This window comes from Aulonocara sp. 'chitande type north' Nkhata Bay, linkage group LG4, assembly GCF_057382095.1.
Source record: "Aulonocara sp. 'chitande type north' Nkhata Bay isolate Kocher_YH1m ecotype deep benthic linkage group LG4, A_spYH_male_GT1.1, whole genome shotgun sequence".
NCBI classification, from domain to species: domain Eukaryota; kingdom Metazoa; phylum Chordata; class Actinopteri; order Cichliformes; family Cichlidae; genus Aulonocara; species Aulonocara sp. 'chitande type north' Nkhata Bay.
Genome location: NC_141347.1, coordinates 37,488,406 through 37,510,190, shown reverse-complemented (window position 1 = coordinate 37,510,190; position 21,785 = coordinate 37,488,406). Strand labels below are relative to the sequence as shown.

At 48.7% G+C, this 21,785-nt stretch overlaps 2 protein-coding genes and 1 long non-coding RNA gene across 4 annotated transcripts in view; 2 read left to right on the top strand and 1 right to left on the bottom strand.

Annotated features, from left to right (window-relative positions):
• Positions 1-1,572: 1,572 nt before the first annotated feature.
• Positions 1,573-5,290, top strand: LOC147333285 (uncharacterized). Of its 2 annotated transcripts, none has more exons than XM_086290769.1 (9): positions 1,573-1,625; positions 1,850-1,943; positions 2,793-2,916; positions 3,010-3,167; positions 3,569-3,711; positions 3,789-3,966; positions 4,161-4,300; positions 4,379-4,541; positions 4,864-5,290. In XM_086290769.1, exons 1-9 carry the CDS (start codon positions 1,609-1,611, stop codon positions 4,984-4,986), a joined length of 1,140 nt encoding a protein of 379 aa, XP_086146895.1. In that variant the 5' UTR covers positions 1,573-1,608; the 3' UTR covers positions 4,987-5,290. The 2 variants fall into 2 exon arrangements, with proteins under 2 accessions (XP_086146895.1, XP_086146893.1); XM_086290767.1 differs by having other exon boundaries at positions 4,814-5,287.
• Positions 5,291-8,080: 2,790 nt separating this feature from the next.
• Positions 8,081-20,266, bottom strand: nr1d1 (nuclear receptor subfamily 1, group d, member 1). The gene is made up of 8 exons (XM_086290363.1): positions 19,852-20,266; positions 14,992-15,261; positions 14,819-14,907; positions 13,566-13,710; positions 12,819-13,477; positions 12,558-12,743; positions 9,972-10,182; positions 8,081-9,312 (listed from the first exon to the last, which is right to left on the bottom strand). The coding sequence occupies exons 1-8, from the start codon at positions 19,892-19,894 to the stop codon at positions 9,092-9,094; spliced, it is 1,824 nt and encodes a 607-aa protein (XP_086146489.1). The 5' UTR covers positions 19,895-20,266; the 3' UTR covers positions 8,081-9,091.
• LOC147333282 (uncharacterized) overlaps positions 19,331-21,785 on the top strand; it is a 22,756-nt gene continuing 20,301 nt past the window's right edge. The window contains exon 1 of the long non-coding RNA XR_015128897.1: positions 19,331-19,567. This is a non-coding gene — a long non-coding RNA (uncharacterized LOC147333282). The remainder of the gene's footprint in view (positions 19,568-21,785) is intronic.

Here is a 21,785-nt window from a genome sequence, read left to right as displayed (position 1 = left end):
CTTTCGGGTGAACCAGTTTCTGTCTGAGCGTGTTGCTGGGTCTGAAATACACTGGGATGTCATGCTTGGAGAAAACTCTCCTGAGTTTCTCTGATACACCGGCTACATAGGGGATGACAATGTTGTTGCGTCTGTCCTTCTTATCCTCCCTCGCTGGTGTCTGGTCTTCTTTTCTCTACCTCTTTGCTGACTTTAAGAACGCCCATTTAGGATAACCACATGTTTTAAGTGCTTCCTTTACATGTGTGTGTTCCTTCTTTTTCCCTTCAGGCTTAGAGGGAACATGTTCTGCCCGGTGGTGTAGGGTCCTGATTACTCCAAGTTTGTGTTCCAGAGGGTGATGGGAGTCAAAGAGGAGGTACTGGTCCGTGTGTGGGGGTTTACGACACCAACTCTCTGCCATCTATAATCCAGTTTTGAGATCCCTTCCCAGACGCCTTAACGCCCACTCACATCCTGGGCCATCTGACCTCAGGAATTCGCATGATAAGGTGGGGCCAGGTTTCACAATGAACACACCCGAAACTCTGGCTGATTGGGACCCACGCCCAGTTTCCCACCTTGGCTCAGGCGATTAGAGGATCATCGGGGGTCCTTTTGTCCCTCTGTGGGGGGAAACTCCCACTAGGTTTATATCTGGGACTCTCCACCATTTGACCTTAGAACTGAAGAAGCTTCTCAGATGAGAGGTGAAACGTCTTCAAGCAACTTAAAGAAGTCCAGACGCTTTCCTTTGCAAGCTCCTTTGACTACGATGACCTGGATGACTGAGAACCTTCACAGACATTCTGGTTGTATACATGTTCTGTATACTGTTTCTCAATAAAGTTTAATAATTGAAAAAAAATGTTAACGTTTAAACCCTTTTATTTCATGGGTGCTTTTCAAATTTGAGCTTCCCTCCCTCCAAGACATCTACAGGAAGCGCTGCCTGAGGAAAGCGGGGAGGATCATCAAGGACTCCAGTCACCCCAGCCATAAACTGTTCAGACTGCTTCCATCAGGAAGGAGGTTCTGCAGCATCCGGTCCCGTACCAGCAGACTGAGAGACAGCTTCTTCCACCAGGCCATCAGACTGCTGAACACTTCATAGACACCTCAGCTTCACTACTGGAACTTCAACATTATGCACTCCATACTGTACAGTAACGCCACTGTTTTGCACATGTCTCAACTCTGTATATTTTATTTTATATATTCTATTCATTGTTTACTCTATTTAATTTGTAAAATATGTGTACACACACACACACACACACACACACACGTAGAAAAATATTTAGTATACACATCCAGAAATGCATACACTATTATATATTGTACATATATTTATTAGTTTCAGATGTAGCCATTCTTGTATTTTGCTTGTTTACATTATTGTATTTTGCACAACTCTGTTGCTTGTGGGGCTCGCACACAAGAATTTCACTCACATGTGCTGTACCAATGTACCTGCACATGTGATGTGACAATAAAAGTGAAAAAAAAATTAATTTTCACCGCTGAGCGTCGCTGTCTTCAACACGATGATTGGCTTAACTGTCTGTAGCGTCACTGTCAGAGAGCCAATCAGCTCCCGGGTGGGAGCGCGGATATTTGAAAACAGAGATGGCGGCGGTGCGAGCGTAAGTCTGAAAATATTTAATATATTGTGATCAATCTCATCAATAAATGTTTGTTTCCACTCCAGAAACCTTTTCACACGTGAAGCGTGGGTCACGCGACTGTTTTCTGCCTCGCGTGATGAAATAAAACATTGAAAATCTGAAGTTTATTAGCTGTTAGCAGCTGAAGCTAACGGTCTGCGTCACCGAGGGTTCAGTATTGACGTTTGTTTGTTTGCTGTCAGCGTGCTTCGGCGTTGTGATCCGGCCCTGCTGGAGCCCCGCGGAGAACCGGAGCCGGACTGCGACCAGGCGGCGCGGATGGTGCTCTTCCTTACGGTCTGTGGCAGAAAATAGTCCGCCTACACCTCACAACACATCAGAGTCCTCGCAAAACGCACAAAACCCTGACCTCTGACCCCCACTGAGGGAATAGTTAAACCGTAAACAATGAAATGGAGAGCAGACCCTGAGTTGGCTCAGTCGCAAGTTTTCAAGTTTCTCACCTGAGTGAGGCCAGCCTGTCAGAGCGGACTTCAATCAGTGTTCATACCAGAGACAGCTGATACTCACACACGCAGTTACTGAGCAGTTTCCTCTGTGTGTGTGTGTAACACGTCACCGTGCTACAGCCATCCTTGCAATGTTAGAATAAAGTAGAGGAGGTGTTCAGCAGCTCCAGGCTGACAGCAGAAACAGACGGGGGTCTGATGAAAATCACCACAAATACATGAAGTGCAGCTACGAGGCTGAGAAACGTCAATAAGGAGAGACGCTGGCGGAAGGCTTTGCTTTGTTCTCATTAAAAATGGCTGCCGTGTTACATGACCCACAGGCAGCAGTGTGGAGCGTGCCAGTGGTTCAGTGAGCTGAGCTTCAGTCAGTCTTCTTCCTCATGCTCAGGATCCAGATGTTTTGGTGTGTTTGATAAAGTCCACAGTGCTAACAGAACACACACACTGTGAGTGTTTGTTTATGGAATATGTTTCGTATACCTGTGCTCCTGTGAGTGGGTATGAACACTGAGCCCCGTCAGTGTGTCACCCTCATGTTTCTATGATGTTGCTTTATTGTTTATTTTAAGTTGGCTCTAATTTCTGTGTGACATCATCTCTTTTATGTTGTATTTACTACAATCAGCTGACAGATCAAAACAGTCCCTGAAATCGTCCTGTCACGTGTGTTCAGGACCGCCGTCGCATGCAGAAGGTTCTGTGGCGTCAGCTGTTTGTCCTCGACTCCATGATGTCACTGCTGGAAGGACTGGAGTCTGCCCAGCAACTGATGGCACAGTCCTGCCCCCCCCAACCAGGTACACACACTGTGGTGCTGTCTCACCTGGAAAGAACACAAAGAAAGTGACTTACTGTGTGTGTGTGTGTGTGTGTGTGTGTGTGTGTGTCAGAGGGTGGGGCTCGGGGCAGGTGGAAGGCCCTGAAGGTGGAGAGCAGGTCAGGGGTGGAGGAGACCGAGGCGCTGCTCAGATCTCTGCAGGACAGAATCCAACAGATCCACGACAGACGACACACACTCACACAGCTGGTTCAGCATCTGCATAGCAAGGTCACACACACACACTTGATTTCATATCTTAGTGGGGGCATCTCATTGACATGATGCTGTAACTAACTGTAACTCTGACACTAAAACCATATTTTGAGCCTCAAAATGTCTTCAATCTTGTGGGGACGGACATCTGGTCCCCACAAGTACAGTCACATTCCAATTTTGGTCCTCAGAAAGACATCTAAACATGGTATCCACACGCACACACACACACACACACACACACACGCACACACACACACACACACACACACACACACACACACACACACACACACAGGTTAACGTCAGTCACTAAGAGTCGAGGAGGTGAAACATCAGGTAATCTTGCTTTTCTTTGTCGCCTCATCCTCTCCTCTCCTTGTCTCCTCCTGCCCTTGTCTCCTTGTTCCCTGCAGAGGCAGCAGAGTGAGCAGCTGGAGTCGTCTCTGCTGAACGCCCAGAATGCTTTGCAGTCATGTGACCTTCAGCTGGCCCAGTTGAGGGCGGAGTCAGAGGTGATGCTCGGTCACCTGATCGAGTGGCAGCGACTTAGAGACGAGTGAGTGCCACAAAGTCACGTGACTCTATTGAAGCCCTTGTGATTGGTCGCTAACCTGACTTCCTGTCACCTGGCAGGCTGCAGGTGCACGTCAGCACCACACAGGACGTCATGCAGATCAACCTGCTCGCCTTCAACCAATCAGAGCTGTGTGTGGAGCTCAGGCCACACACCTCTTCTGACTTGTTGTCCAATGAACTGGAGCCGCTGAGGCTGTCAGTCACCTGGAGTCATGACGACCGCTTCAGACTGCAGGTAAGGACACAGGTGTGCGTGATGTCAGGTTTCCTCCGACACTAAGAACTGTTAGTCAATCAACAATCAATACTCATTAAAACTGATTGGATGTCACAGATGCGAGGGGTGTCTTACAAACTGTAGATCAATCGATCCGTGAGTATGTGTAGCCCAACTTCAAATAGAGCGTGATGAAGGCGTCTGATCCTCAGGTGAGCGAGGGGACGGCGGACCTCGCGGAGGACAGCCTGACGGGCCGACGGGTAGAGCTGAGCGCCGCCCTGCTGGAGGTGATGCGGTGTTATGTTGGGCAGGCCGAGCTGTTGTCTGAGATCCAGAGCCTGCGGTCCAGGTGAAGCGCTGACCAATTATTGAATTGACGTGGGCGGGGCCTCTTTCCCACGGCGTTTAATCACCATCTGTCTTTCAGCTTCGCCATTGACTGGCACCCCGCCCAGCGCCTCCTCGTCTACCTGAAGACGGCATCGCTGGTGTGTCATCTGGAGGTGGAGGAGGGATACCCGCGCGTGGGGCGGGCGCGCCTGCTGTCCGTTCGGCGGGACGGGCAACATGTGGACACATCTGGGCTGAAGGTAACAGGAAGCTGCTTCACAGTCTGCTTTTAGGTGAAATTATCGCGTTTCAGGTGTGTTAGTACGCGAGGCTTGGAGTCTGGGGAAGTAAAGGATGCTTGAGACGCCGTGGTTACCCTGCACAGGTGGGGCGTGACACCACCTCCCAAAGACCGCCTCAAACATTCATCTCAGTGGTTTTGATTTCACCTCGTGTGTTCTTGCTCCAGCTGCAGCGTCTCACACGAACGTGTGTGTGTGTGTGTGTGTGTGTGTGTGTGTGTGTGTCTAAGCCTCCCAGCGGTGAGCTGCGTCTGACCGAGTGGTTGGTGTTTCTCTACAGCAGTCCTCTCCTCTGAACGACGTCTTCCTCCTGTACCGTTTCCTGTCTTCTCTCACACATCCACCGGGGGTCGCTCTCTCACCTGCACATGTGTTACCTGCCCTGAAGTGTTTTTGTCTGTGATCACATGACATGAAAATAAACCTCTGCCTGCAGGACAAACTGGGTGTGTGAAACATGAAGTTTGTCTCTGATAAATAAAGAAGTTTATAGAATTTACAGAAGCATCAGTTTCACACAGAAGAAGCAGAAACTTCATTTTTAAACTAATAAAATGTACTCTAACAAAGTTCTGTTTGCAGTCAGTTATAAAAGAATAAGAAAAACTACTGAAAATAAAAACGTATAAAAAATATTTAGGGAATAATGAAACTGTCAGTAAATATGTCAAATTAAAGGAATATTTGTGAGAAAAAATAAACCAATTATTGGAGGATTTTAATCAATAAAAGCATGTTTGCAGAGTAAAACCATTTTTGTTTTTAATAGAAAGGCTGTTTTTAAAAGCCCATTTCTGCTTGAGCTGGGTCTGTTTTTAAATGTAAACTTAAAAAAACCATGTTTGAAAACATTTCATGAACTTCTTTCATTTATAATCCAGCAGAAAAAAATGTTCATTCAATTCTTCAGCTGAAGCTTTTATTTTGTAAAGCTGCCACCGGGAGTCGCTGTTTCCTTTCGTGTTGCTGTCTGCTGCTTCCCAGCATGCACTGCTACACCGATACTGTACAACGTGACGTAAGACACACACGCATGTCCGCGTGATTAGATAACATGTCGGGGACATGTCACGCCGTCAGAAACCAGACAGAGCGGCTCCTGAAGGAAAACCGAGCACAGCCCGCGGGAAGACTTCCTGCTGCTGACACACCGGGTCACGTGTTCTCATAGAAACACGGAAACAGCCACGGAGCTCACGTGTGTCTGCAGAACATGCAGGTTTAACAGGTTTAACGTTTCTCACTGGGGCTTGGTTCAAATGCACGGAAGTGTAAAATCAGCCAAAACTTAAACGGAGTTTGGTGTAACAAATAATTCTAAATTACAGCCTGTAAAACTGATGCTCTTGGGCACATAGTTAGATTTTCACTGATCTTTGGTCACAGCAAGGTGTGGAAAGGTCCACCCGGAGTCTGGTGAGAGGACAGTGGAGTAAAAGCAGCTGCTGGTTAGTGTATGCACAGGAGTCCGGCTGAAGAATGAGATTACTGCAGATCACTGTGGAGTTTCCCCTCCACGCACATCTCACCCACTCTTAATACAGCGGAACGTGGACGTGTGTGACTGCTGCTGAGTCACCAGTAGGAAACTGACATCAGGAAAATATCTGAGTGGACTAAGTGAAGGATTCTGTTCGTGTTTAAAATGAGCACAAATGTGAATGGAGTTTGGTTTGAGGGTTAGCGTACGAAAGCCAGGCTGCTTCGTGTTTTTGCTCCAAGCATTTACTGATTGTCAGCATCTCCTCAGATGAGCAGACGGTTTGAGACGGCTGCCAGGCGTAATAAAAGCAGCTATTATTAGCTGTAAATACACGTATATGCGTGGAGTCTGGTGCGTCAGTGAAGGAGCTTTAACCCTGATAAACACGTAACTGTAAAAGTGAACGTGTGAAAACGGAACATTTTTGACTGGAGTCTGGTGGAGACTGCTTCCACGCGAAAACATCATCACCATCAGTGTCACACATACAAACAAGTGTGCAACATCTCAGTTTGTGTTATTGTTTATTGCCTGACGACCTCCTCCTCCTGCTGTGGACCTCCTCCTCCTCCTGCTGCTGTAAATCAGTGATCAGAGTGATCCGTTGTCACGGTGACGCACCACACGGCTGTAAACGTGTTATATAAGTACGCACAGCACTAAAAGGAAGTGATGTGCGAGTCCATCTGAAACTGGGACACGGTGCTCGTCTCCGCCCGCTGGCTGCTCATTGGGCAGTGGGGATGCTGAGATCGAGATGCAGCTGGCCAATCAGAATCCAGAAAGTGGAAGTTTGATTATGAGGCTGCAGTTCGACCTACTTTCTCCTCAGAGTGACTCACTTTCTCCTTCTTCTCCTGCTGTCCCACTGACTGCTGAAAGCTCAGAGCCAACAGGACACTAACCTCCAAAAACCCACCAATCACGATCAGCTTCACCTCATGCTGCTCAGACACACGTGGATGTCTGTTTGTCACAGTCTGCGGCTCTAAAATCAGTGAAAAAGTCAAAGGAGTCTGGTGAAGGAGAAAGCTGGCGCTGCTGTATTTACAGCCTATAGTTCATATGAAATATGTTTTTCATTTGTTTTAATTAATAAGTCATCAACGTGTCTCGTTTTTATATGAAACATTAAACATTTAACCTGAAATTACACATGAAATATTTTTTCTTTTCTTCTCATACTTTACAGTTCACAGAGAGATAAATATGTGTGATGGTGAAGAGACGATGTTAGATGTTGTATTTCAGTGACTGTAGTGCAAGGCACAAAAACGCCACCAGAGGGCAGACTGTGCCGCTGAGCTCAGACCCACTGGAATATAACCCTAAACACCTTTATATTCCACTAATAAAGGTGAGCTAGGTGACACAGACGAAGCTTCGTGTCTAAATAAACTAGAATAAACCCAACATGGAAGCACTGAGAGCTGCAGTTCCTGTGGTGCCCAGCAGAGGCAGCAGTGAGTCAGTCCCATAGACTTCCGTGTCAAAATAAACTCATTATTAGGGGCGTGGTCTCTTTGACTGACGGACGGATGGGGATTTGGCGCTACTTAAATAAAACTGATTGTTCAGTTTTCAGATTTTTTTTAAAAGTTTTTACTGTAGTAAAATGAGTTTTTGTGACTGTTAGTCCCAACATCATGAGCTGCTTTACAGCCTCCTCAATTTTGATTTGGGGCGTGAAGAGAGCACATACAGCTGCTGCGGTACAATAACAGAGAGCTCGAATCAGGCTCTTCTACAGCTACATCACCCGCTCTACAGCTGCTGCAACTACAACCAGCAGCAGCTTGAGTCTGTGACATCAAACCCTGCCACTACAGCATCTCCACCAGCCGCTGTAACTGACTCCAGCTTCTCCTCCGCTGCTGGTGGGTAAAATGAGCTTCGCTGAGAGAAAACTGAAGGTCGTTTTACTTCAGCTCCGACTCGTCCAATCATCAGTCCATCGCAGTAACGTCTTTATGATCAGTGTGAATATTATAGATTCAGGACGACTCATGTGTGCATATATTTATATATCATTTTTATATAACGTCTTTACAACATAAACCACAGATTAAAACACATCAGAGATCTTCTTTCATCAGGTGCACTTCCTCGCTCGTACATACTTTAATAGTCACGATATCTGCACAGGCATATATTCATATTAACCAAAAATAGTTGTGTACAACAGATCTCAGGGAAACAGTTCAAGTATAGCTGGATCTTTGTGTTCATGGCTATGTACAGTTTCTTTACAGAACATCAGCTGCATAAGGTTTGTCTGAGGCGTCGCCAGGTCACGCCCCGCCTCCTCCATCTCTGTAGTAGGTGGAGTCATCATTCCGGGCGCTCCACAGTTTGGAAGTTCAGGATGAATCAGTTCGTACTGGAAGAGTTTCTGTTTCCTGCAGAGTGGAAGTGGAGGCCGCCGCAGTCAGAGATCGCCGGCCGCTGAAAATCGAAGGAGCTGATCCCAAAGTCCTTAAAATCATTAAAAGCAGCTGGATGCGTCCAGATGTTTGAAAGAGCTACTTTTAGTGTGCATCTGTCTCCAGCTGGGAAAACTTTCAAATTAAAAGCGTCTGAACTCATCATGAACGTTAACGAAGCTAAAATCAGACAGAATGATGACATCAACAGGAAGTGGAAGTGAAGCTGAACGAACAGGTTTGTCCTGTGTGAGCTCGTCAGTTAGCGTACTGTCGTCGTCCACGTCCTTCACGCTTCTTACTTTTGTCTTTCAGACTTCCTGCTGGCGACGCTCCAGTAAAGTCAAAGAACTGGGCTGGCTAGGCTAAGCTAACGGATTGGGCTTACACAGGTTAAAATAGTGTGGTTTAAAAATGGCAGCCTGCTCCTTTAAAACATCAACCAGCTGTTTTAAAGCAGACTTTTATTTTGGCGGGGAGACGCATGTCTTGCAAAGTTCTGCTGATGACATCATCATCCTGCCAGTCCGATGCGGTCTGGATGACGCTGCGATGTTAAGGGCTGGAGAGCGTGGCGATGCGGTGACATCGCAGTGATGTCATCAAACGTCGATGCGGACGGACAGCAGCTTCTCAGAGTGCATGTTGTTGAGCGTCCGCAGATCTGGCAACTTCAGCAGCAGTTTGGTGAAGCGTGGCGAGTCCACGTCGAGGTGCTCGCTCTCTGGGGCGACGGGCGACTTGTTGACCAACGAGCGAAGAGCGCGGATCAGATTCTCCTGCAGCTGCTCCACCGACGCCACGTCTTCGATGCCGGAGCGGTCTGAAACCACACGGAGAGGGCAGGTCAGCGAGCAACGGGCAACCACTACATCTGCAGCAACTGCAACAACTGTTACGTCTACAACTACTGCAACTGAACCAAACCCGGTGACTACTCCACCCACTACATCTACAGCAACAGCTGCAACTAAACAGTTTAAAAACAAACTCGACATGTGCAACTTCGACACACAACAACCAAAAATTATTAACTATGCAACTAAACACAAGACATCAACTACGGCAACAACATCTACATACGCCGCTGCTGCTACCTAAATCACTGCAACCACGACGCTTCACTTACAGCAACAGCTTGAACAAACGGTACCTTTTGCAACTACACCAAAACTTGGCACAACCTGCAACTCAACAAGTTGGTGCAACTACAGCAGCAACATGGAGAAACGTTTCTCCTCTGAAAACATCCAGATGAAAGAATCAACTTTTAGCGATTTCCTTACCTGGATGATTGAACGTGCATCGAAAACAACAACAACAGCTAAACCACACAAACTCGGGCTACACCTGCACTCGCCGTAGTTATGTGCTACAAACAGGAAGTTGATTTTCTATACTTCCTTCTTAAACACTCAACACGTTGCTTAAATAACTGCGATACGTTTCAGCTAATCTACGGCGGCGGCGATCTTTGCTCACCTGCTGACACGAGCACCACGGCGGTGAAGAGTCCGAGCTCCTCGCTGTCCAGCTCCAGCGCCGCCAGCTTGTGGCTGAAGTCAAACATGGCTCCCAGCAGGTCCCTCATGCCCATCGCCCGCAGCTCCTGCAGGTTGTAGGTGGCGCCGGAGACGAACGTCACCGTCTGCTCCTTCATGTTAAACAGCGACGCAAAACGCACCATCAGCACCTGAGACAGGAAACAAGGACGGGCAATCAGTGAAAGCGCGATGATGTCACCGACACATTTAGGTTTCATTCAATCTCAGCCTGACACGAGTTTGAGCAACCAACGAGGAGGCGTGTAACTACAGCAACATTACATCTGCAACTCCTGCTAATAGATCAACATCCTCTGCCTAGAAAACTCGCCACATCCAAACTCCTGCAACTAAACACAGCAACTTCAGCCAAACACCGCCCATTACAACTGCAGCAACACGTTAACTCCTGCAGCTAAGCCAAATCCTGCAACAACAGCAACTCTAGCAACCACTACGTTGCAACGTATGCAACACTTGCAACTGAACAACAAGCAACTAGCCTAAGGAGCTGGGAAAGAAAGCTTTCGTGACGTGGGTGACTGCAAATCTACACAGAAAACAAGCAACTGCAACACAAACTACATCTGCAGCAACAAGTAAACATCATGCTGTAGCTCCAGGACTACATCTGCAACATTTTCTGTACCTACAGACAATGCAGCATGTTCTGGCTCCTTAAGATTCGCCCCTCATGTTATGTAGTGTTATATAAGTTCATGCAATCTTTATTTGTTTCTGGCACACTGTTCATTTTATTTTGACATCCTACCAGAAGTGCTATTTCTCATTACTTCCTGTCTAGCGGGAGAAGGACAGTTTGCTACCCCTATGGCACATTCATGTATTTCAACAAAGCCATGCGAAGCATCCAGTCAAATAAATCTGCCAGAAAGGAACAGCGCTGTGGTTTTTCTACATGGGAAGATGGTTGTCCATCTGTCTAGTTAAGTGCGAGGGCAGAATACAGCAAAGACTGCGTCTCACAATGAAACATAATGCTGCAACTAAACACGGCAACTCACTAACTTAACCAAATGCTGCAACAAGCAACTGCTGCGACCGCTACGTCTCCATGAACAAATGCAACTAAACAGCAACCTGAGCTTCAGATCTTTGACCTCGGGAACGTTAGTGGGAGTTTTTAAACTCGCACTCTTGTGGACTCGAGGGTGAACTCAATAGTTTTTTCAAAGGTCAGAGGTCATTTCCCTAAAATGTGCTCTGATTGGATGACAGTGCTGTAACTGGCTGAGTGAGAAGACATGGTAAATATCTAGAGGGTGGGTGCAGCGCCCCCAGTTTGCCTAGTGGTCAGGTCGGGTACAGCATCTAAGGAATCTCAATCAACCAACTGACTATGTGCACGTTAGCATATGCTACTTCCGGTGCGGAAACTCCTGTGGGGAGCTTTGTTTCCGGTGTCCTATTCGCGCCTGGTTTATTGTCCAAAACAAGTTAAGCAAATGAATGAATCAAGCGGCGATTTACATTTCTATAGATGTCTCGGGCATTTACCCAATATATCTGTAAATGATGTCCATCGACTTGTCGATATTTTCCCCCGCGCCTCAGAGCAAAAGAGAAAATGGATTCAAATGTTATATTTCTCAGCGGTCCCTCGTTTATCGCGGGTGTTATGTTATAGAAATAACCAGCGAGAGGTGAAATCAAGTAGCCAATTTTATTTTTTGACGGTGCAAACGTTTGGTGGACATCGTGGACATACAGTACTGCACTTCAGAGTCACACTGCTAGCATCGATGCAGCGACTCTGTACTGTACAGGAGAGACGTCACGGAGGAGATCGTCTGCAGCGATCAGGACGCAGGACACAATGTGACGTAAAAAAAAAGCATGCAAACTTGCAATCTGCGAAACAGCGAGGTGAAAGGTGAACGTTATAGCGAGGGACCGCTGTAATTTTGAAGGTAAGTCACAACATACCCTTCGTACATACTAATGTATAGAAACCGTTACCAGCAATCATTCATTTTTGTGTGGCTTTTTTCACGGTTTGTTGACATGCTGTGTAGGTGTGTACTTGACTAGCTGATATCAACATAACGGGAAACATCTGGTTTGACTATTCTTCACCTGTAGTTTGAATGCTGAACATTTGCCTGTTTAAATCATCAGACCAGTCACTATACAGAGATGTGCTTCTGCATGTGGACGATGTGTCTTCTGCTGCAGTGATGCAGTTCTGCTTGTGTTGAGTGAAGTAAACAACTGATCGATCTAAACTCTTTAAACGTCAAAACTGATCATTAGATTTTTTATGACACAGCAGCGGTGAGCGTTCCCAGCTTCTGCTCTTTGTAACTTAACGCCATCTTTCTGTTTTCGAGTTTTGGACATGATGTTGGAGGATATCTTCACAGTAGCGATTGACCGCAAAGTAAAGCTACCGGAAATGTACAACCCCACATCCGGTCTCAAACCAGGAAGTTAGCATTTTCTCGTGCACAGGGTCAATCAGCACAAACCTCGCCCACTAAACCGAGTGACATCACAGGTTCACCTCAAAGGTGCCGGCCTTCAGCAGGGCCACCTGGTCGTTCTGGGACAGACCGCTGAATCCTGGGATATGTTTGGCGAACTCTACCACCTCCCTGACGGCGGGCGTGAAGGACAGCGAGAAGTCCTCCCATATCTGCTGCGGGGTCTTCGAGGGGTCGGCGTGAGGCTGCATGTTCATTGGACAAGCCTGCGGAGACAGGACAGCACCGTCAGCCAATCAGGTGACAGCTTGTAAACCCTCCCCCAGTGGATGAGCTCTTACCAGCACGATCCCCGTCTGCTTCTTCACTGGACAGCGCTGCTCCTGGGTCACATGACCAGCGGGACCGCTCTGCTGGCTTTGCCTCCCGTTGCTACGGTGAAGATATGTGCGGCTGTTTTCCGGTAGGTAGCACTCTGTGGCCAGGTTGTTATTGTGGTGGTAGATGGTGTTGAGGCCGTTGGCATGGTAACCGTTTGGGCAGCGGTTGGGCTGCCAGAGCTCCGCCTCCCCATTGTGGTGGACGTGGTTATTGGCCAGCTTGTCGTGAGCGTATAGGAACGTCTCGCGGTGAGCGCGAGCAATGGCGCTAATGGTGGAGTCCATCCCGGGGCTGGGGGGTGGGGAGCAGGAGGGGGAGGAGCTCTGATGGGAGGGAAGAGGCGGTGGGGAGGAAGAGGAAGCCGAAGCAGGCGGGGAGGGTGAGGAGGGGGCTGGAGGCAGGGCTGAGGGCTGAGGCCCGGGGGCGATGGTCACCCCCGGGCACGGCGAGGAGGAAGAGGATGAGGAAGAGGATGAGGAAGAGGAAGAGGAGGACGACGACAGGCTGGCGAGCTGGAAGTCGCTCTGCAGCTGGTTGTTCACCATGTTATTCATGGCGCTCTGCATCTCGGCCAACATCCTCTGCTTCTCGCGCTTCGGGATCCGCCCGAAGCGCACCGCTGTGGACAGAAGAGGAAGAGGAGGAGTTAGGTCGGATTCAGAGTGTGCGGGCTTGCAGGTGGGCGTGCAGGTGAGGCGGGCACTCACCGTCGCGGCTCATGCCCACAGACAGACACTTCTTGAAGCGGCACTGCTGGCAGCGGTTCCTGTTGATCCTCACGATGGTGCAGCTCTCGTTCTTCACGCACTTCTTGTACTGGATGTTCTGCTGGATGCTGCGGCGGAAGAAGCCCTGCAAGACCAGACACGCCCACACCGTCACCTTCAGCATCATCATCGTCATCACCACCAAGCCCCAAAACTGCCAAAATCCGCGGACTGTATATCCGGTCTTTAAGTCTGACGTCATTAGCCGCTTCAGGTTCCAAAGCCAAACGAACACTGCGGCATCACTGAGAGTTAAAAACTGTCTAAACTCTTTCATCTGTAATAAAATGATCAGCGTTGCTGCTTTACCAGGTGTAACAGTTAAGTTTAACATCCATGAAAACAGAATTTATTAAATTTAACGGAGTTAGAAGTTAGCAGGAAGCTAGCGGAAGTTAGCTCGCTAGCTTCCACGCAAAAATAGCATGTTCTGACTGAGAGATTTCTGAAACAAATTAAAACGTACAGCTCTGCTATCACTTCCAACATAAATGAAGACAGAAAACTAAACAGCAGTGGCGTTTGTAGGGTTACTGAAGTTGGGCTAGCTGCTATATAATGATGTGCTACGTGACCGCTAGCGACACAGCTATGTTAGCATAAACACAGTGAAGCTGGAGGATGAACGCTAACTTTCTTCCACTCGATAAAAGTTAACGTGAAGGTTCCTGATGGTCAGGAACAAATGCAATCGCATGGCAGGATGCTGTAAAAGGACCAAACTTCAGCCAGGAGAACAACTGAGATAATCCATCCACAATACAAGGTTAGTCGTTCATATACTGCTGCCTGGGCTGGGCTGTAGCTACATCGTAAGGTTTTAAAAACTGAGCTTTAAAATGAACAGTGGTAATAAAAGCCGAGAGAGGCCGACAGGGATCACTGACTGTTTTTAGGGGCTTGTTCAGATTAAACAGAACAAGATACAAAAGATTAAAACATGTTAAAAACACAACAGCCTTAATAAATGCAGAGTAGTTTGGACTGAAGCTTCATCACATCATCACTTAAAGCCTGTGTGCATGTGATGTGTGTGAATAAAGAAATAACGCATTTGAAAATAAACAGGAAGTAAATAACTCTGAAATATTACAAAAACAAAAAATAAGAATAACAGTTTTAGATTTTAATTAATTAATTAACACAAATACTATCATTGAGTCGGTAGTTCCATTGTGTGTGTGAGATCTCACCTTGCAGCCTTCGCAGGCGTGCACGCCGTAATGGAAACCCGAGGCAACATCGCCGCAGACCTTACAGAGCAGCACCATGCCGTTCAGCTCTGAAACACAGTCACATACAGGAAGTGACATCAGAGGTTCCGTTCAGCTCAACACACAAACATGCAAACGAACTGCGTACTTACTGGTCAGACTGGCCACAGACTTGCTGGGCGACGTCCTCAGAGAGCCGCCGTCGTCGCGGCCTCGAGGCGAGCCTGCCGCCGACGAGGAGGCCGAGGAGGACCCGTCGTCTCCGGCTGACCCTGAGCTGGAGCCGGAGCTGAGGAACGGCAGGGTGAGGGAGGAGGAGGAGGTGAAGAAGGACTGGGAGTTGGAGTTCTCACTGTACATGGAGACCGGACTGGTCCGAGTGGGAGAGCCTCCGGAGGAGCCCACGTAGGAGATCACGCCTCCTGCAGGAGAGCAAGGGGAGGTCAGAGGTTATTGACAGTGGTGAGGGGGAAGCGTTCCACCTCTACTCCTCGAACGCTCTGAGCGACTCGGTTTTACTGCTTGTACATATCACAGCCTCCTCCTACAAAATAAAAGCCTGTAAGTGCTTATTTCTGCTCTTTGTTCTGCTCGTTGTGCAGCGCAGCGTGACTTTGTACCGCCGCTCAGCAGAGGCGGGATTTAGACTCACACCTTCTCAGGTTTCATCAAAGCACCAGTGAAAGCTGCCGTGAATGTTGGTCTGCCGCCGAGCGGGCTCAAAATGAAGTGATCGGCTGCCACATGTGCACAGCGTCTGAGAGCGACTGTTTGCAGACCTGTTGCCTCCCATCAGCATCCTGTAAATCACGTGAAGCTCTGAGCAACGATTTCATCAGCAGCACATGCAGACTGTGACCGCTGAACACGATCGGTGCAGCGGCAGGTTTGATCTCTGTGGGAGGCTGCAGTCCTGTTTTTACCGCCGTGGCTTCGATGGCGTTGGACGTTATGTCAGGACCACGCTGCAGAGATGGGCCCTCTGTTTTGTAGTGTTCCCAAAATATTTGAATTTATCTGATTAAGTATCAGCTTCTGGTGTCCCTGTATGATACAATATCACTAACTACCTGACCCCACTGAGGTTGGGACAAACACCTTTCACCTCGTGACACGCAGCGACCTTCACAGAGCATTAGTGTTGACTAACGATGTGTTTGTTAGTCAACACACGGCGAGGAGTCAGAAGCACTAACAGGAGGAAACCCCTGATTCTTTGTTTGTTATGAGAGGATGATGTTTGTCTGCACATGTCAGAGCTGCACGTGACACACACACACACACACACACACACACACACACGACCAGTGCGAGCTGTGATCACCTTCATGTTCTGCTGCTCAGACTCAGGCTGAATGTGTGCTTTGTGAGTCTGTGCTCACACACTCACACAGCAAGGCCCGCTGCCAGCTCACAAACTGGGTCACCAAGACAGGAACAAGGAGAGCAGCCGCCATCACCTTCACGCTACACGAGGAACCACAGCGAGCTCACAGACCAGCACAGACACTGGAAATGCAGACACAAACGAGTGCTGATGAAGGTCACGTGACGTGTTTATAAAGCTGCACATGGCCTCTGAGCGTCTGACCACAGAAATATCCGAGCTGTGCTCATGTCTGTGCTGAACCTGCTGCCTCCCTCCTCCTCCCCTCCTCCCCCTCACGCAGCCTCGGCGGGAGGCTCGTGTGTACTCCGTGGTCACGCCCCTGAGACACGTGCCTGCTCCACTCAGACGGCTCTGCAACGGGACTGGAGCGCCAGAGGCCCGCCCACACCCACGCCTACCCTCCCTCTGCACACACTCTCACGTTCCCGCCATTCATCTCTCTCTCACACACACACACACACACACACACACACACACACACACACACACACACACACACACACACACACACACACACACAGATCTGCAGCGTTTTCTGCTGCAGTAAAATAAGATTCTTCAGCTTAAACGTGACCTCCTCCTCACTTCCTGTCATATATCTGCTGTTGCTATGGCGATGTTCATACTCAACAATCTAGAGTTTCTCGTAACGAGCTGAGTGTGAGCCAAGACTGCAGACTGCAGACCTCTATGACATCACAGAGAGTAAACTTGCTGATCCCAGAGGATGAATGAGAGCCTGCGGAGTCAGCCCAGAGTCAGATACAGAAGGATTATTATGAACTGTCAGTCATGCAAAGCTGCTCACAGTCCAAGAATAAGAAGAGAAAGCGAAGAGGAGGGGCTTGTTTTTGGACTGATTCTTCTACTCCCAGAGCACACACACACGCACACTGACACACACACACGCACACTGACACACACACACACACACACTGACACACACAGTGACACACACACACACGCACACTGACACACACACACACACAGTGACACACACACACACACACACTGACACACACGCCGTTGGATGTGTCAGAGAACATTTTGGGGCTGGTGTCTTGCCCCAGCCTGGAGGAGCCAGGGATTGAACCACCAACCTTCTAATTGGCAGATGAGTTGCTTCGTCTCGTGAGCGACAGCCACTCAGAGATAATTAAAGCTGAAACCGCAGAAGAAGAATAACCTTCATCTGACTTCATCAGTCACATCCTCAGAGGAGCAGTAACCAGCGTGCCCTGCAGGAAGCTCCACAAAGTGCATTCTGGGTAATCTGCAAAGGCTCCTATCAGACTGTGGGATAAGAAAGCTTCATTTCACCTCCACCTGACAACAGCATCATGCTCCAGCTGGGAATCATTTTCTAATAAAGTTTCCCGTTAGCGCTGACGCTCGCGGTGGTGACGTGGCACGTCTCTGCTGCTCACGAGGTCTCAGGACAGATCACATGATCTTCAGGCCCTCGTGAAGGTTTTAAACGATCCGTGCTTGGAATAAGACGCTGTGCTTCCTTCAGGCACTGTGCTGACCTCCAGAGGAGAGGATCCAGCTGCTGACACATGTTCGCCCTCTTTGACTGAGCGTAAACGGGTTTCATCAGGGTCTCTGCTCACCGTGGGAATTTCAAAGTGGCTAACGGCTAACGACTCGAGGTCGAACGCTGACGTGTCCTGAGAGTCTCTCTGACAGTGCTGCAGTGATGTTTTACTAAACGTTCTCTAAGAACCCTCTTTATCACCTTTTAAGTACGTGTTTAAGCGTCACGCCGCCATGTTTTTTAAAGTTGGTCTGAGGTTTGTGGGCGTGCTGCAGGGAAACGTGTTAGCTGAACTCTGAGCTGACAGGAAGTTCACACGAGCCAAACGCTCTTTGAACGTCAGTGCGGCGAATGTCTGTTATCATTGAGCTCAGCACCAGCAGCTGAGGCTCATGGGTAGTGTAGTGTCAGTAAGTGTCCGCTGTGATGAGCTTTAAACCACAAACACGGTGATCTGTGAGAGCGAGCAGAGCGGCGCTCTATCCTGGGGATACAGCAGGAATCCTGGATCAGGAATATCGGACTTCGAGCAGACATGGAGACGCTTCCATAAATCACATACATCATTCACATCTGTTTTATTCCCTCACTCATTCACACCTCCCTCCTTGACCTCACTCCCCTCTGATTGGCTCCTTTTGTCCCAGAAATGTAAATAAATCAGCTGCACAGGTACATCGTCTCACCTGTCGTGTTCGTCACTGTGTTCAGGTTTTATGTCGAGTTTTATTTGTCGGTTTACACTTTATTACATCATGTGATAAATATATTATCGTTATTTACATCAGTAAGCCTGCAGTCTGAAAAAACTCCTGAGGGATTATTTTAACACAGATTCATGTTTTTGTGTTCTTGCGTCTCCCAGCAGCTCCACGTCACCGCGGTCAGCTGCAGGTGTCTGTGGCGAGGTGTGTGACGTGTCTCTGTGTACGGCTCAACATCCTTAGTGGCATTTGAATAAAACTCTGTGACTCCTGCCTGAAACAAGCTGAGTGCAGTCTGTGCTGCTGCAGATAAAAGCCACACACAGAAACCAGCGCTCAGCTGTGTTTGTGTTGTTCTTGTCTGCGCCAGCAGGGGGAGACAAAAACACCCAAACTGCAGCTTTAACAGGTGAGGACAGGTGAGAGCCGGACTGTAACTACTATCATCGATGAACCATCAGTGTGTGCTAAAGATCCTCATCGATCAGAATCAGCCATGATCAATAATCTGATCACATACAAATACAAACTATAAAAGTGCAGAAGAAGAGAGCAAAGGCTCCTGACGTCAGCGAAAATGAGCAAACGTCAAACCACGTGACTGTGCGCAAATCTTTAAATGTGATCGTGTTTGGAGCACACAGGGGGAGGAGCCGGGGGAGGAGCAGCGGAATTATACAATGAGCTCAGGCTCAGTGGCAGCCAATCACAGCCCGCGGAGCTCCGTGAAAACATAGCGCACATGGCTCGGTTTGCCGGTCCATGTGAACCGGCAACTGGCGCGAGCGAGCGAGCGAGCACGTACACACACATTACTGCGGGTCCACCTGACACCTGTCCACCCTCCGACATGACCGCTGTCACTCTGACCCACTTACCCGAACACACGGGCGCAGTCACGTACACGGTCCCCGTGACCACCGCCGGACATGTGCCAAGCGGGACCCGCTGTTCCCGAAACACGGCCACGGACACCTGCTCACGGGGACTGCAGTGAGGACAATGCGGGGTCCAGAACCTGGTCTGGACCTGAACCCGATGCTCCCGCCCCCCTCGCTGAGAGAACCTGTACCGCGGACACAAACACCGGAACAGAGGTTCGCGCGCCACACAGCCGCAGGTGCTCAAAGCTTCGACCTGTGGTCCGATACTAACGATACCAACAGTTTACTCATCGACCAGTAACCTGCTTGTCTCAGCCTTCACCCCGCGCTGCTGCCAAACTCCATGTGAAATTTGACAACTTTTAAAACTCGACCTCTGAAGCAGCAGCAGAGACCCCCACACTGTTAAAAGTCAAAATAAATGTACCGCACGCGCACAGCGTCGCTCTTATCAGCTCTAATGTAAGCGTGAGGTGCAGAGTAGGGGACGTATTTACCTGGGTTGTTGTTGTTGTTGTTGTTGTTGTTGTTCGTGTCCATGGCAGCGGTGGTCACTGTGACATCCGAGAAAAAGTCACACACGCGACCCTCGTTTAAAAGTCCCAGAAAGCTACCGCTGCGCACGCATCCCAGGCTCGGAGACGTGGGAGAAGAAACCACCACAGAAGAAGAAGCGGGGTCTTATTCTGTGAATTCAAACTACTGCTCCTGCTGCACGCGGAACCAAGCGATCCGTCCTGCTGCACGCGCGCCTCTGTCTGCCTGCCTGTGTGTTTTGAAACAAGGCGCGCGCGCAGCAGGACGCTGATGATGATGAATGTGCGGGGGCCGCCGTGCCCGCACGCGGCAGAAAACGGGACCATGTGACCGCGGGGAGAGCCTCGTGCCCCAGTGACACACTTTCCCGCCCCTTCTCTGCGCTGCAGCCGCTCGTTTAAACCTCCGAGCACGTGGAGCCGGCTGCTCCTCGCACAGGGGCATTCTGGGATTCGTAGGCGGAGATTTTTTTTTTGTAGTTTTTAAAACATAATTTTAATGCTTTGACCAATCATTTAACGTTATTTATTACTACTTATATTTATGATGACTTATTCTACTTATGAGCCAAAAATGGACTCCACATCCTCCAGACTAACGATATCAGAGCTCAGGTCAAAGCCTGCAGCTCTCATGGGGGGCATCGGAGCTGACAGCTGGCACGTCTGGAAAGGCTCCATCACTGCTCAAAGGTATAAACAGGTGTTTATACACTGCTCTGACACCTGCTCCGTGCTGACGTGTGTCTCTGGGAGGCCTTCGTGTTTGAGCAGAACAACGCTAAATCGCAGACTGCATCTGTCCCAGCCGCACGGCCGCTGAACCGGCCCGCCTGCAGTCCAGACCTCTGACCAGCAGACAACATCTGGAGCATCATGTAAGCAACAACAGGACGAAGCAGAGCCAGGACTGCTGAACAGCTGGAATCCTCCATCAGACCATCGCAGACTGATGTTAGAGAGGAAACATGGAGCTGTCCAGGAGGTTTTGTGAACTGCAGCCTGGCGTTTCTTCTACAGATATTTACTCAGCAATAAGAAAATAGCGACACTCCACTCACACCCTCACTGTTGATGCGTTCATGGTGCAGATGTAAAGTCGCAAAGCATTGTTCAGCATCCAGTTAGCGCTGCAGAAGAGGAGCAAACAGCAGGGAAGTTCAACAGCAACCTTTTTAACAGCTCAACAAACATCAGCAAACACACAAAGTGCTTATGTGACGTTTGACACTAAACATGTGTGCTGTAGTTCAGAGGGAGAGAAACACAGGGTGTGACACTCAGAAATGGAGAAAGATGCAAAGAAGAGGAAAAGTAAGGGACATTTTATTTAACTTCATAAATGATGTGTTACTGAACTAAGATCAGAGCATACAGACTTTGTGTTCTTCAAACGCTGCATGAAAACAGCTGCTCAGCGGTCTGGTTGTTTAGTGCGGGCTAAGCTGTGGCTCACAGTGATGAGTCAGACTGGGGCCCAGCAGCTGTAACCTCTGGGTGACGTCTGCTGGCTCTTTACAGGTTTACAGTCACAGCTCCAGCATTTATGGTCAAGGACAAAGTAGGTAGGTCCTCTCTTTACCACACTGAATATTACCCAGCATCCTTTGCTGTTACTGGAGTCAGTGCAGGGTGACATTTGAGACAGCAGGTGGTGCAGTTGTTTCATTTAGCAGGATTTAAGTGGGACTGTCACTACCCGATCCGTACCGGAAACCCGATCGGTACCCCGCATGCGCGAAAGGTTTCTACTTCCGGTCGTAGCGTTTTACGATAGTTATGGGTCAGAGTATCTGTTAAGATGTTAAGAATAACAAGTATATCTTAAAATGTTTGCAATAATGAAGCATTTCAGTACAATGTAGACAAAAATGAAAAATAAAAAGAAAGTTACG